The 15408-nt window shown below is 41.3% G+C and overlaps 1 protein-coding gene across 8 annotated transcripts in view; it reads right to left on the bottom strand.

Moving 5' to 3' along the window:
- The window catches only part of Entpd6 (ectonucleoside triphosphate diphosphohydrolase 6), a 28952-nt gene extending 13572 nt beyond the window's left edge, over positions 1–15380 (bottom strand). For 5 of the 8 annotated variants that reach the window (XR_006849957.2, XM_046435359.2, XM_046435373.2 and 2 more), the window contains exons 1-6: positions 15221–15380; positions 13796–13891; positions 4929–5253; positions 3006–3082; positions 1221–1364; positions 3–78 (exon numbers count right to left, since the gene is read on the bottom strand). Coding sequence is in view for 7 of the 8 variants with exons in the window: in XM_046435359.2 (XP_046291315.1) it covers positions 3–78; positions 1221–1364; positions 3006–3082; positions 4929–5220 (589 nt within the window). In the remaining variant the exon portion in view is untranslated. Of the gene's footprint in view, positions 1–2; positions 79–1220; positions 1365–3005; positions 3083–4928; positions 5254–13795; positions 13892–14948; positions 15141–15220 lie in introns of those variants that run through there. The other 3 variants (XM_046435365.2, XM_058576588.1, XM_058576585.1) reach the window with 3 other exon arrangements.
- Between the last annotated feature and the right edge of the window lie 28 nt (positions 15381–15408).

Here is a 15408-nt window from a genome sequence, read left to right as displayed (position 1 = left end):
ACCTTCGTCCGTTCCGTTCATGATGGAAACACAGTCATCCCCTACCAGGAAAGGTGATGCCTTAAACACCTCTTTCACCTAAATGTAAAGAGAGACATTACTTCATCATTTAGAATGTATTCAGTGGTTTCCAGGTGTGGCATGTAGTCAGCAGGCAGTAATCAAAACATGGAGGGGTCTGAAGAGCAGCAAAGCTTCCATTTCTCTTTAAGCTTATTCTATCCTCTGTGAGGGGTTTCTTCACTTAATCTCCTTCCCAGGCTAGCTAAGGCATATGCTGCCCTTGTGACCTTGTCTTAGGACGCTTTGGACTGGAAGAGCTCTGGGGGAATGGATGGGGTGGGTGGGTGTGAGCTGTTGTACAGTGCGACTGCAGGGCCCCAAAATGCTGCCCAGCTTTGGGATGTGAGATGAAGGGTGTGAAGCCCTACAAGGCAGAGCTCAAACCTGGGGACCACTTATATAGTCTAGTGGGCACTGCCCCGGGGAGCCAGCCCAGCAGAAGGGAGGCAGAGGCCATGAGCATTTTGGTGTATTTCCTTCTCTCTTTTCTAGCATGTCTTAGTATACAGAAACTTACATGCATCTGCACACCCCAACCTCACTGATGTCCCACAGTTCCACGTTGTGTGTAACCCTGATTGATGTACACTGTGTCATCACCTCTCAGGTAAATAGTGTAGGAACAGTGTAGAGATTGAGGGGGATTATTTTGCCTAAAGCATTTCCTGATACAGCCAACAGGAAGAGTCATTCCCAGGCCCAGAGCAGAGTGCCAGGCAGTTAGGGACATGGGAGCCCTGAGGAGTGCTGGGACTGGAGAGGAGGCTAAGGGCCTCTTGAGCAGTCATATCACAGCATCAGACCTAGAGCACGACTCTGTCCCTAGAGAAAATGAGCACAGTAAGTTTGGGCTGAGATGTCAAAGAGTTTAGTTCCCATAGCCCTCTGACTGACAGCAAATCTCTGGGTAGGGGATGGACTTCAAAAGCAGTGTACTTTTAAAATAAAGCTGTTTTTCTTGTTACAAGACACAGATCCACTCTAGAAAACATACATATCCTTAAATATCATTCAAAAGACACCTAAAGGTGAGGCTGTGAACACTGAAGGTTCCCTCAGGACACTTCCATGTATTCTTTCTGCTCAACACTGGCTACAGGGAGAGTGTTTTTAGCTATCATTAGCCACCCCCTAGAGAGGGAAATGGCTCAGCTCACCTTTTGCAATAACTTATGGGCCTTTTCTCCTGGTAACAGACGCAAACCAGCTGTGGCCTTGAGGACCAGAGGGGTGACCTTCCAGAAGTCGAATGGAATCTCTTGTTTAGCAACATCCAGCAGTTCCTGAATTCCCTGAGCACTCTGTGGACATTGTAAAAGCAAATCAGGGGCGGTCATACCCAACATACAGTGCTATCTCCCCACTTTTTAAAATATATAAACATTTTTTTCTAATTTTCAAAACTGTAGAACTAAGTACCATGAATAACTACTCTGAGGAACTATGTCACACAAAGGTGTAAAAGACCCAAAGGTTGCATGAGGTCCTATGTCAGAAGAGGTGTGGAGTAGGGAGCAATTTGACAAAGTGTAGCTGAGCATGTCAAAGGTACGGTACACTGCCACAGAGAGCAACTGACAATGTCTGTCCAAGAGGGAAACTCACTTTTACCCAGAAGTTCCAATCTAAGAATTCACGTGGGGATTATGAAATACATATCAGGTGACAGACTTTACTACTCTATTGTGTATGTAAAATAAAAACAAAGAAAATAACACATGTATATGTAAACCAGCTCTTTAAGGCTACATGAGACAGCAGGGGTGTGATTCTGGGGGCAGCATGGAGGGATACTTGCTGATACCCTAGCAAGCTTAGAAATTTGTCTCATTGAATGTGTGTTACCTACGCAGAAGGTTAAAAATTTTAAAATCCTATGAGTTTATTCTAAGATATATAATTTAATCAGGTTTTAACCTCATTTCTATTCTCAAATACAAATTTCTACTTGTTTTTAAATCAAGCTACAAGAAAGCAAGGCTTGTGTTATGATGTCTGACAACATGACACATCTGTATCCAAGTACAGGATTTGGAAAATGGTGGAACCAGGTTGACACGTAGCTCATGTCACTTATTTAGCACGTGCAAGGCCTCAGGTTCCATTTCCAGAAACAGACACATGCACACATTTGCATGCATGCACGCACACACACACACACACACACACACACCTGAAACCACAATTCTACAAGCACCCTGTTTTGCAAGTGCCTTAAACCAGACATCCTATAATAGTGCAGTTGTGTTAAGAGCTTTAGAATTATAAACACTACAAACTTACAGAAATCATTATGTAGCAGTTTAATGAAACTTCTTTTGTTTATTTATTCTTTTACATTTACTTTGTTTTTGGATTTTGCATAACAGACTTTTTTGTGTATGTGTGTATGGCACTGGGGATTGAACATAGGGCCTTGTTCATGTTAGGCAAAATTCTCTACCATTGAACTATACCCCCAGTTCCTGTAATACATATATACTTTGTAATATATTTTTAATTTTTTTTGTTGTAGTTTTTTTGATGGAAGGTAGGAAACACTGACTAAAAGAAATTAAAAGAAAAAAAATGTGTAAAACTCACAAGACAGTGTGAAAAAATAAGAGACTGCACACTTATCTCCACCTGACCATTCTCAAAGGCACCAAAGCCCCTGCCAGCACCAGCAAAGATGCCTTTCTCTAAGAAGATAGTCTACCTAATCCAAAGGAAAGGAGTTGGCTTTTTTTAAATATATTTTTTTGAATTTTTTAAAAAATATTTATTTATTTTTTTTAGTTTTCCGTGAACACAACATCTTTGTATGTGGTGCTGAGAATCGAACCCGGGCCGCACTCATGCCAGGCAAGCGCGCTACCGATTGAGCCACATCCCCAGCCCAGGAGTTGGCTTTAACTATTAGAAGACACTTGATGAACAAATAGACAAAAGAGGATTATTACCTTTTCAACGTCGTCAGCATAAGCGGAAAGACCGGGCTTCAGTGCTTTGAAGGTTTCATGGGTCAAGGTGGGGGTTTCTAAGGGGAAAGTGTTTTTAAAAAGGCACAACAATGAGTACAAGCACAGACATATGAATATATATATATATATATATATATATATATATATATATATATATATATATCTGTCACTAGCTGAACTTTTGGTCTGACCACATAGACCAATGCCAGAGTAGTAGAGACCCTATCCTTTTTTTGTCTAAATTTTGCCTCTTAAGTTCAGAAGAACATGAATATGCTACCTAATATTTGGGTCAGAACTTTGTTCAACTTTGGGAGGTGAGGATGTAGCTCAGAGGACTATTGCTTGCATGCATGAGGCCCTGGGTTTGATCCCCAGTACTGTAAAAAACCAAAACAAATAAACCCAACAATATTTATTGTATACAAACACTCACAGAACACTACATCTATTTAAAGTGTTGAATTTTAACAGTTTATTCTTGCTTATTCAACCGAACAAATGATTTCAACCTATAAATATGAAAATCCCTTCCTTGATGCTGGAATGGACGTATCACAGTCCTAAAGATTTAGGAGTCTGTTAAAGAAATTGAGTATTTTACCTTATTAGGAGGCTGAACTCGAAGGAAAGTGTTCAGATGCATCCTGTGGCCTCAACCCAAGGCCTCACACATGCTAGTCAAATGTTCTATTACTGAGCCTCACTCCAGCCTTTAAATTAGCTTCAAAATCACTTCTGGAGGGAGGAATGGTATCTAAATATTTATTTATAGGAATAAATGACAAAATAAAGCAATATCATTTACCCTGTCGAATCAGCAAGAATTAACCATACTAAAACTAACACTTTAAATACATATGAATTTTTGTATGTAAACTATCTTCAATAAAGGTAATTTATTTATTTTTTTTAAAAAAGCAAAGTTTTAGCCCAAACATAAAAATAAATAATAATGAAATTAGATAAACTATTCCACAATAGTTTGAGAGAGAGGTTATTGGTATCAACAGAGAGCAGTTAAATGCCAGAATAGTATCTACTCAGAAGAGTCACTTTTTTTGTGGACTAGAGGAGGGACACTCATATGTGTGACCTGGCACCTGTCTGGCAAAAGGCTTGACATGCTCACTAACTCTAGGTCAGAAATGCACCAAGGAGGGCAAACCTTAGGGTAACAGGCATGGGAGATAAACAGTGAAGAACTGGGCAGCAACCAGGGTCCCCCTACAGAAACCACCTGCCCTCTAGACAGAGCCCCAACCCTACCCTAGGAGGCAAAGCTGGTAGGGGCTCAGATTCCAGGTTCCTTCTCACTGCTGAGGGCCATACCATCTGTCATCACCTGGCTGTCTGGGCGTACTGTGGCAGCTTCTGGCAGCCTGGGTTCCCGGTTTTTGCTATTTATCTAACTTGCCTGTATTCCCGGTTTTTATAAACCTGAATATAGAGTTACTTCCTGCTTTGAACTCTTGTGATATGACCTCTGGCCCAGGTCATGGTCATAGCCACCCAAACAGTCTGTATGGGAGGGGACAGGCCATTAAATGCCATCTAGGGTCTCAACTGTTCTACAGCAGTGATCATTACTTGATACTATTACAATAACTTGGGAATCCTGGGGAATTTAGATGCCACATCCTGAGTCAACATCTCTTAATAACTGCATTATTTGTGAGTGCTGCTAGGATCAGACTCAGGACCTCATACATGCTAGGCAAGTAATCTACTCTGAGCTACATTTTCAGTATCTATATTTTGATAAGCTATCAGGTGAGTTCAAGGCAGGGCTCCAGCCTATACTGTCTTCTAGTTGAGAAGATTCCAAGAGCCCTGCCATGATAGGGGAGAAGGTAGACCCCACATCTGGGCACAAAGAGGCTCACAGTCAGGCCGGGATACCTCCAGGAGGCTGAGCAAATTGGAAGACATGCACGCGGGTGCCAGTGCTTCCGGCATCAAACATGATCCCATAGAAGACCTCATGACCACGTATAGCTGATCCTAGTGAGCTGCGGGCCTGCTGTCCCCACCGGGCCCCTGAGGCTGCCCCAGCGATAGTGAAAAAGGCCTGGGTGGCAGAGGCCCGGTGCCACTTGATGTAGACGACGTAGATGAATAGGCCCAAGCACAGTCCCAGGGGGTATGCCACCTTCGTCATCCGCAGGGTCCCATGATTTGGTATTTTTCTCATTTCTTAGTCTGCCAAGGACTGTGCTTGCAACTGCTGGTAGGAAAAGAGGAGAGGCAGAAAAACTATGTCAGATTTAAAGGTTTCAATGTGTGTCAGAAGTCCCGCAGTCCAGAGACAAAATGTACAACCAGAAACTGGCCTGCATTTACTCTCTGGAGTCAGAAGCTTCATTTGATCCTTGAAATGGTTCTGGAAGGTGTGGTCCAGGACTGAGGGCTATAAACACTGGGTAACCTGTCCACGGCTATATGCTTTGTAGGTGCTGAAGTGGGCACAGATCATAGCTGTGGCCTAAGTGTCTGGGATATATTGCTACTTAAAATAAAAAGCTATGTGTAAGCAATGTCCCTAGGTCATTCAAGTAAGAGAAATGAGTATCTCATTCATTCTTTGAATCATTACTTATACTTCCACTAAAGCAATTTACTCTTCCAAAGGTTTAAAAAACTGTCCCTCAGGCAACTAGAGAGTCTAAAACAAGTGGGAAAAATGTGACTCATTTTTTCTGGAAGTTTCACAACAGAGGCCTCCTTTCATTCGCATAGTACATTCCTGCCAAGGAGGAAGTAATGTTTGCATGCTTTCAAAGCCTATGAAAATTCTACCCAGAGAGCAAAATAAATTAATTTGTCACTGTATATTTGGTTCAATACACCCCCAAATGAAAGCATTTGCTCATGTTTTATTATCAGCTCCTGGTGCAAGGCAGTATGTGGAAACCCGAGTCTTCCATGGATAAGAAGTGAGGGAACTGATTCTCAGGGCTTCCCCTGTCCTTGGGGAACATCCATCACTCTGTCAGTCCTGTACTTTCTTGTCTGTTGTGGGGAGTGCAGTGGCACTACTAGGGGAACAGAGGGTAGCGAAATGAGAGCTGGAGCAGGACCTGGTCTGGGCTTAAACTGCAGTAGCATGTGACCGTCAAACTGTTCTCTCCAGAGGGGCTGGTCTCCTCATCTGTAAGGTTTGGCTGCTCACAGGAAAGCTGCATCTTGACGTTGGGGATTCAATGTGCTCAGGACAGGCTACTGAATGCAGAATTTGCAGAGGGGCAAGAGAAGGAAACATCCCCTGGGAACTAGGAACAGTGAGGACTGTGTGGCCACATTGCCTGGGGAGGGAGACACTATAGAGGCGCCAGTCCTATGTGAGCTGCATGCCAACCCTGAGGCTGCTAGGTGGGGAAGAAATGGAATGAAAAGGTTCTTAAGGAGAGAGCATGTAGCAGGCCTTCCATGGTCCCTCCTTCCAGGGTTTCAACTTGTGGTCACACCCAGATGCCCTCAGGACCCTAGAGCTCAGGGCTGACAAGTACTGCTTCTATGCCCCTGGCTGAGGGAAGAGGCCTAAAATGGGGCAGGAGGCAGGACAAATCACCCTTCTGGGTTACAGAAAGGCTCTCCAGGCAGGTGCTGAGAAGCAAGCCTCCTTCCCCAAACCTACCAGCTAGATTGACTAGGGAACACAGACAGAAGACCTGACTAAAATCAGAAATAAAAGAGGACATTACTATTAATTTTACAGAATAAAAATGATTATAAGAGATTATTATGAACAATGATATGTCCTCAAATTGGATATCTAGATGAAATGGACAAATTCCTAGGAACATACAACCCACCAAGATGAATTATGAAGACATAGAGTATCTCAACAGACCTAGAAGCAGTAAGGACATTGAATCAAAAATCTCCCAACAATGAAAAGTATTGGACTAGATAGCTTCACTGCTGAATGTACTAAATATTTAAAAAAGAATTAACATAAATTCTTCTCCAAAAAATACCTCTTTACTTGTTCCATCAGGCCAGTATTATACTGATATTTAAGCCAGATAAAGACACTACAGGTACAGACCAATATCTCTTATGTATATTGATGAAAAAATCCTTAACAAACGCTAGAAAACTTTACTCAACAACATAGTAAAAGATTTATGCACCATGACCAAATGGGATTTATTCTTAGAAAGTAACATATGAAAACCAATCAATGTAATACATGCTTCATTAACACAAGGAAGAGGAAAAAAAATCACTACGAAGGAAAAAACCAACAGATTGTCTCTGTTGATGTAGAAAAAGCACATAATAAAATCTAACACATTTTCAGAATAAAAACAATCAAAATATTAGAAGTAAACTATCTCAGCATAATAAATGTCATATATGAGAAAATCACAACAGGATCAATGGTGAAAGACTTGACATTTATGGTAAGAACAGGAATAAGAAAGGATACCTGCTTCTACCACTTCTATTGAACATAGTCTTGAAAGTCCTAACCAGATCTATTAGAAAAAAAAAAAAAAAAAAACAACAACAACAGGTGGGATCCAATAAGGCTGGCCAGAGGCAGGCAGCATTCTGTGTTGTTCCATGACCTGGGACTCAAGTAGTGAGAATACTGCTTTTCTGCAAGTGATATTCCTGCTCCTGCATAGGAATCACGGTCACTGTGCATCCAGGGCTCCAGGCTTCAGCGTCAGAGTAGGTCTCCCAACTACTCACCCATGCAGGACTACCAGGTACTGGAGCAGGACCAATAGCATTATCACCAGTGCAAAACATTTGGCCATCCACATGAGCAGAAATCGTGGATGCCATGCCCACACAGGACACCTGGCAGCTTCCCACATGCAGGAACTCCAGCTGCCACTCCTGTGTGGACCCCCCATCTAACATTGTGGGGCTCCCCCAGCCGCTGCCATCTTGGGACTTCCCCAGCAGTGGAGATAGTCCCCTAAGCACAGTAGCCTGCCTGCACCCGAGAACTCCACACAGGCTCTGAAGTCAGCCAGCAGCCACACACTGCAAGCCACAGAGATCATCTCTGAAATCAAAGTCCAATACCATCGCCTGGCTCCATCCACCTGACCCAACACCCCACCATTGAAAGCCGGTGCCTCCATGTTGGGTCACATTCATCACAATTTTCGATGGGGGCAACTCCTACTTTGGAACTCTGGCTGGCCAGCTACTCAGTTTCTAACTCTCCCCTCTCTTCAGCAGCTGCTAGCCTGGCACAGTGACACTCTGGTTACCTTCACCATCCTGAGGGCAGAGACACCAACTAACAACAGATGACCCCACCTATTGGATGAGAATGGAAGCAGGAAAGATATTGATCTCCATCCGAAACAATCCCTGTTTCTTCCTTCAAGATTTTGTTTTCCTTCTCCCTCTCTATTCTCCTACCCTCACATGTTAAATACCCAACCTGTGTGAAACCAAGTATTTTGCATGTGTTAGGATTTTGAGGACTGGGATGTCTGAATAGTATATTACCATTGTGTTGTATATTCTATTTTGTTTGCTTGTTTTCCCCCACCAATTTCTACTATTTTAACCTTTTTTAAATTTTTCTTATTTTGTGTGTGTGTTTGTTTTATGTACTCTACTGTCTTCCCATTTACTTGTCTACCCAAAATTACTTCCTCTCTCTTCTCCTGCTACTAATCTTCCTCTTTAGATTTCGCTTTCACATTTCCTAAGATATAATAACTCTATATCCTCACCTTCCTCCTCCTCAGCATATCATCCTACTCCTCACCCCCAGTTCTTTGTCCACCATCAGAAACTGTAAACCCTTTTATAAACCTACTGAGTATATTATAGATAATAATTGAATTCACCATTTCTGTACATTGTGACCAAACTGTAAAAGTCTTAATAGCAAATATTTGTTTTTAGGGTGTATATTCTTTATACTGGGATCTGTTAATATTGTCCTTCTCCTCAAAGGAGAGGTATTGGAACCCTACAGGGACACTATAAGTCTATAGGGTAAAAACAGTAATGCCTCGGATCCACAGTGCTAGAAGACACACAAGCAATATGAAAAGACAAGGGAAGAAAGTGCCCCAAACAGATCAAGGTACCACATTATTAGAATCCACGGCCAGCACAGCAGAAGATATGACAGAGAAGGAGTTCAGGATGTACATAGTTAAAATGTTCTGTGAATTAAAAGATAATATAAGAGAGTAAATACAGGCAGCAAAAGATCATTTGGACAAAGAGCTACATAAACAAATACAGGAAGCAAAAGATTAGTTTAGTAGGGAGATAGAGGTTCATAAAAAAAAAAAAAAACAAAACAGAAATCCTTGAAATGAAAGAAACAATAAGCCAAATTAAAAGTTCAATTGAAAGCATCACCACAGGATCACTTGGAAGACAGGAAGTCAGACAATGAAGACAAAATATATAATCTTTAAAAAAATATTGACCACACAGTGAAAATGGTAAGGAAAGCATGAGCAGAACATTCAAGAAATATGGGACAGCATAAAAAGACCAAATTTAAGTTAATGGGATAGAGGAAGGCATAGAGTTCTAAACCAAAGGAATAAGCAATCTATTCAATGAAATAATATCAGAACATTTTCCAAACATGAAGAATGAATTGGAAAAACAAATTCAAGAGGCTTACAGGATGTCAGATGAAAAAATTACAACAGATCCACACCAAGGCACATTATAATGAAAATGCCTAACATACAGAATAAGGAGAGAATATTAAAAGCCACGAGAGAAAGGATTCAGATTACATATAGGGGAAAACCAATTAGAATATGCGCAGATTTTTCAACCCAGACCCTGAAAGCTAGAAGATCCTGGAACAACATATATCAAGCTCTGAAAGAAATGGATGCTAACCAAGAATCTTATATCCAGCAAAACTAAGCTTTAGATTTGATGATGAAATAAAAACCTTCCATGATAAACAAAAGTTAAAAGAATTCATAACTTGAAAGCCTGCACTACACAACATCCTCGGCAAAATATTTCATGAAGAGGAATTGAAAAACAATAATGAAAATCAGCAAAGGGAGGTAATACACTAAAGGAAAAACTAATCAAAGGAGAAACCAAGTCAAGTTAAACACCAAACATAAACAAAAATGGCTGGGAATACAAATCATGTCTCAATAATAACCCTAAATGTTAATGACCTAAACTCACCAATCAAAAAACATAGCCTTGCAGATTGGATTTTTTAAAAAAAGACCCAACAATATGCTGCCTCCAAGAGATTCATTTCATAGGAAAAGACCTCCACAGACTGAAGGTGAAAGGTTGGGAAAAACCATACCACTCACATGGATTGTGGAAGCAAGCAGGGGTTTCCATTTTTGTATCAAATAAAGTAGACTTCAAGTCAAAGTTAATCAAAAGGGATAAAGAAGAATACATTAACAAGACATAACAATAATAAATGTATATGCCCCAAACAATGGAGCATCTACGTTCATCAAACTCTTCTCAAGTTCAAGAGTCAAACTGACCACAATACTATAATTCTGGGTGACTTTAACACAACTCTTTCACCACCAGATAGATTGTCCAAACAAAAGCTAAACAAAGGAACTATAGAACTTAATAATACATCAATAACTTAGACTTAACTGACATATATAGACTATTTCATCATTCAATGAATGAGTATACTTTCTTCTCAGCATAGATCCTTCTCTAAGACAGACCATATATTATGCCACAAAGCAACTCTTTGCATTCATATACATATATATATATATATATATATATATATATATATATATTTAATTTAGTTTGACCCAATACCTTTGTTTTATTTATTTATTTTTATGTGGTGCTGAGGATCGAACCCAGTGCCTCATCATGGGAGGCAAGAGTTCTACCACTGAGCTACAACCTCAGCCCCACAAAGCAACTCTTAGCAAATATAAAAAAGTAGAGATACTATCCTGCATTCTTTCAGGTCATAATAGAATGAAATTAGAAATCAATGATAAAATAAAAACTAAAAGCCACTCCAACACCTGGAGACTAAGTAACATGCTACTGAATGAACAATGGGTTGCAAAATACATCAAGGAGGAGATTAAAAAATTCTGAGAGGTGAATGAGAACACAGATACAATGTATTGAAATCTCTGGGACACTATGAAGGCAGTACTAAGAGGAAAGTTCATTGCATGGAGTTCATTCTTTAAAAGAAGACAAAGTCAACAAATAAATGACTTAACATTACATCTCACAATCCTAGAAAAAGAAGAACAAATCAATACCAAAAGCAGTATAAGATAGGAAATAATTAAAATCAGAGCTGAAATCAATGAAACTGAAACAAAAGAAACAATTGAAAAAATTGACAAAACAAAAAGTTGGTTCTTTGAAAAAATAAATAAAACTGACAAACCCTTAGCCATGCTAATTAAGCAGAGAAAAAACTCATATTACTAACATACGTAATGAAAAATGAAATATCACCACAGACACTATAGAAATACAGAAGATAATTAGAAATAATTTTGAAAACTTATACTCCAATAAAATAGAAAATATCAAAGTCATTGACAAATTTCTAGAGTCATCTGATTTACTCAAATTAAATCAGGATGAAACAAAACTTAAACAGATCAGTTTCAAGTGATGAAATAGAAGATGCCATCAGAAGCTTACCAACCAAGAAAAGCCCAGGAACAGATGGATACACAGCCGAGTTCTACAAGACCTTTAAAGAAGAACTAATACCAATACTTTTCAATTTATTTCAGGAAATAGAAAAAGAGGGAGCACTTCCAAACTCATTCTATAAGGCCAATGTCACCCTGATTCCAAAACCAGGCAAAGATACATCAAAGCAAGAAAACTCCAGATCAATATCTCTAATGAATATGGATGCAAAAATTCTCTATAAAATTCTGGAAAATCAAATACAAAAACATACTAAAAAGATAGTGCACCACGATCAAGTAGGGTTCATCCCAAGGATGCAAGGTTGTTTGTACAACCATATACATTGGGTCAGATGAAGAAGTTTTAAAGATGTGGTGATGTTTACACAACAATGTGTATATACTTCAAGCCACACTTAAAAATGGCTAAGATGGTAAATTTTATTACAATTAAAAAAAAAATCCTCCAATGGCTTAACCCAGGCTGGTAACATACATGAGATCTGAGGTTGGAGGAGGAAAGGCAGTGGTGGTGGGGGACTGCAGAGGATGGGGTCTGCCTACTGCCGCACTGCATCAAATTCATCATTTTTTTAAAAAATTAAAAAAATTAGCTGTAGATGGACACAATACCTTTATTTTATTTGTTTAGTTTTTTAGGTGGTGCTAAGGATCAAACCCCGTGCCTCATGTGTGTAGGTAAGTGCTCTACCACTGAGCTACAACTCAGCCCATCAAATTCATCATTTTACAGTTTTAGTTACCTCCCACTTTCAACAAAGGCGACAGGCCATGCCTTACTGAGATTCATCCTAATTTAAATGTTCTTCTTTTTTATTATTTATTTTATTTTATTTTATTAGCATCCTGTTCCTTTGGTTCTTTTTCCACACCCTTGCAACATTTACTGCTGCTCTCAGCGCTAGCCACTTGAGTTCTCTCCTTAGGGTTCAGTGGCTGCTCAGCCAACTGCTGCTGAAGGAGGCTTGAGTGATGGCTTAGAGACAGAAGAGGCAGTAAGAGAAAGATGTAGGCTTTAACAGTGCCCTAGCACCTGAGTGTGGTCACAGATAGGAACAGATCTTTGGGGAGGGTCCATGTGGCAGGAGGAGGTAGTGGCCAGGTTTCCTACATACCAAGTTAGACATGATAGGACATCAGTCAGAAAAGGGACTGACCCTATGGTAGGTTGGGGAATTACCTGCATTAGGGGATGTTAGCTGATATTGTCAGAGAGATGTGGTATAGGGAATGCCCATGCTGAGGCAGCCAGCTCTTACCCTACTACTGCTTCTCTCATAGGCCTTTGTTAGATTATTGTAACCCAGTTTCAGGTTTCTATGTAACCATTAAATATTGACTTAATATTTACAGACAAAGTTCTGAAGCAGTCAGTAATTGCCAGAGATGAATAGTGAGGATACAAAAGTAATACTAACACCTTGTAACTATGAAAGCATTTTATCTCAGCCTCTATAGAAGTAAGTTTTTATCATGCCCTGAGTCAGTCTAAGAACCACGTTCTACACTATCAGATTAATAGGTGGTCTACCAAATTTGAGGCAAAGGTGGCTATTATCTACCCATTTAAAAAAATCCCTTATTTGCTATCTCCTGTGTTCAGGGGTCCATAAGAAGAAGGAGAAGCTGCAGGGAAGATAAGTCCATCTAGGGCATACCCCCAGCGACCCACCTCCTCCAGCCATACCCCACAGGCCAACAGTTATCACCTATTAACACAAGGATGGACTGATTAAATTATAGCTCTCACAATCCAATCATCTCTGAACATTCCTGCATTAACAAGGAGCTTTTGGGGGATACCGCATATTTAAACCATAACAAGTGTTACAGACAGAAGTCTACCTTGACCTGACTAGCTGGGGATAGCAGGTTGTCAGCTGGAAATGCATGCTCCATATAATTGGATTGGGGGTTGCCTAATCTGTTGGCCAGTTTTTGTCAGGTTTTTGTTAAAGTATTGGAAAAGGGTAAAATTGAAAATGATTGAAGCACAGGCTAAAAATGAGACATAATAAAGCACACTAGCAAAGCACTCATTCTCCTGGTAGTCATAAAAAATCTTTTCTTAGCAACAAGCCATACATGAATAAGTTCTGTCAACATCACCTGCTATTTCCTTTTCACAGGACACAGTGGGAGAGGAGGTACTTCCAGACTTCCTTACACAAATAGCTGCCCGCCTCAGGTTCTGAATATTAGGCTCTAGAAAGGAGAAATACACACACACCATATTAGCCAATTGATGCTTTCCAGGGTAGAACTAGAGGAATAAAAAACTGTTTTTGGATTTGCTGCATTATGCTTGTCAGATTTTGCAAGTGACTGCCATTTTTTTTTTCTTTCAGTGCTGGGGATTGAACCCAGGTCCTTTGCACATGCTCGGCAAGCACTCTACTACTCTACTCCAGCACATGAATAGTTACATTTTTAATACAATGGCAACATCAACAGGGAAACCTCTTCCAGAAAAACACTTTCTTTCCCCCCCATGGCTCTGCACACTGGTCTGAGGGAAAGCCTTTTTCCTTTGTAATCAAAATTCACCATCCACTTCTCCCCAGGGAGACTCCTTCCCAGAGGTTTGAGATTCCCTCACTGGTGGCTAGGGTTTGGGATTTCCTCTGTATCCTGTGTGATTGTAGGATGTGTGCCTCAGTATACATAATCTCAGAATACAGGCACCTGTAAAGATTCCTAAAACTGCCCAAGAACTTCCCTGTGACTGACTGCTTTGGAGGCACATTCAGGGTGAGGGGTTGTGCCTACCAAGACCTTCCCATCAATGTAGGCTTTCTCCCATCTCTTAAAACCATTCAATGGCTTCCATCAGCACCCTCTTTTTTCTGTTCCCTCTCATCTGTCCTTCCCTTTTCACTCTCTCCTGGCTGTTTCATGCTTCCACTGAATAAGTCTATCCTGGTATACAGCTCTGTCCAACCCAGGATCATTCCCTCTCTCAACCTGAAACACCCATGGCCACAGGTCAACTCAGGCAGAATCACCCTGAACCACCCTGACCACCTACCAGCTCTTCCTGGTCACCATTCCATCAAAGTTAATTGTCCTCCTATCTTCAGTACTGATGAAACGACAGAATCTCATAGTCCCAAATGGACTATGAGATCCAGAAGGAGAAGGGCCTGTTTGTCCTATCCCTGGCGCTGAGCTTGGTGGCGGGTCACTAACTGCTGGCTAAATGAATGAATGAGGCAGGAATGTATAGCCTCTTGGGGATAGAGACCCCTGCTATATTACCTACCCTGTTGTCCACAACACTGAACAAGGCCCACGGGTCAGCGGAGTCCAGACGTCCAGAGAGGACAAATAGAACCGGGACAGAAAGGGAGAGAGAGAGGAGCCTGGGCTGCGAGTGACCCTCAGGCAGCCCTCCAGGCGCTGTCGCTCTGAACCAAGAGTTTGCCAAGTGCGTGTGCCCTGGGAAACCAGGACCCTCCTCCACTCTGGCCCCCGCCTCCAAGGTGCCACCGCTTTGGGAAGGCCCACCTGCAGCCCCCGAAGCCCGCAGCTTACCCTGCACGGCACCCTCTACTCCAACCACGGAGGCTGGTGCCCTTCCCAGGCAGTCCGCGGGGTGCTTCCTAGCTCTCTGGCCCCAGCCAGCGTCACCCCGGCCTCTAACCTCGGAGTGCGACCCTTTGGATCTTGCAAGCCTGGGCCCCGCCCACGTGCACGCTACGTCACCGGCTGGGCGGGGCGTC

The sequence above is a fragment of the Marmota monax genome, unplaced genomic scaffold (assembly GCF_021218885.2).
Source record: "Marmota monax isolate L192 unplaced genomic scaffold, Marmota_monax_Labrador192_F-V1.1 WCK01_AAM20220418_F8-fsc00005, whole genome shotgun sequence".
NCBI classification, from domain to species: Eukaryota; Metazoa; Chordata; class Mammalia; order Rodentia; family Sciuridae; genus Marmota; species Marmota monax.
The sequence above is the reverse complement of the archived record's forward strand: the minus strand, read 5'-3'. Positions and strand labels throughout refer to the sequence as shown.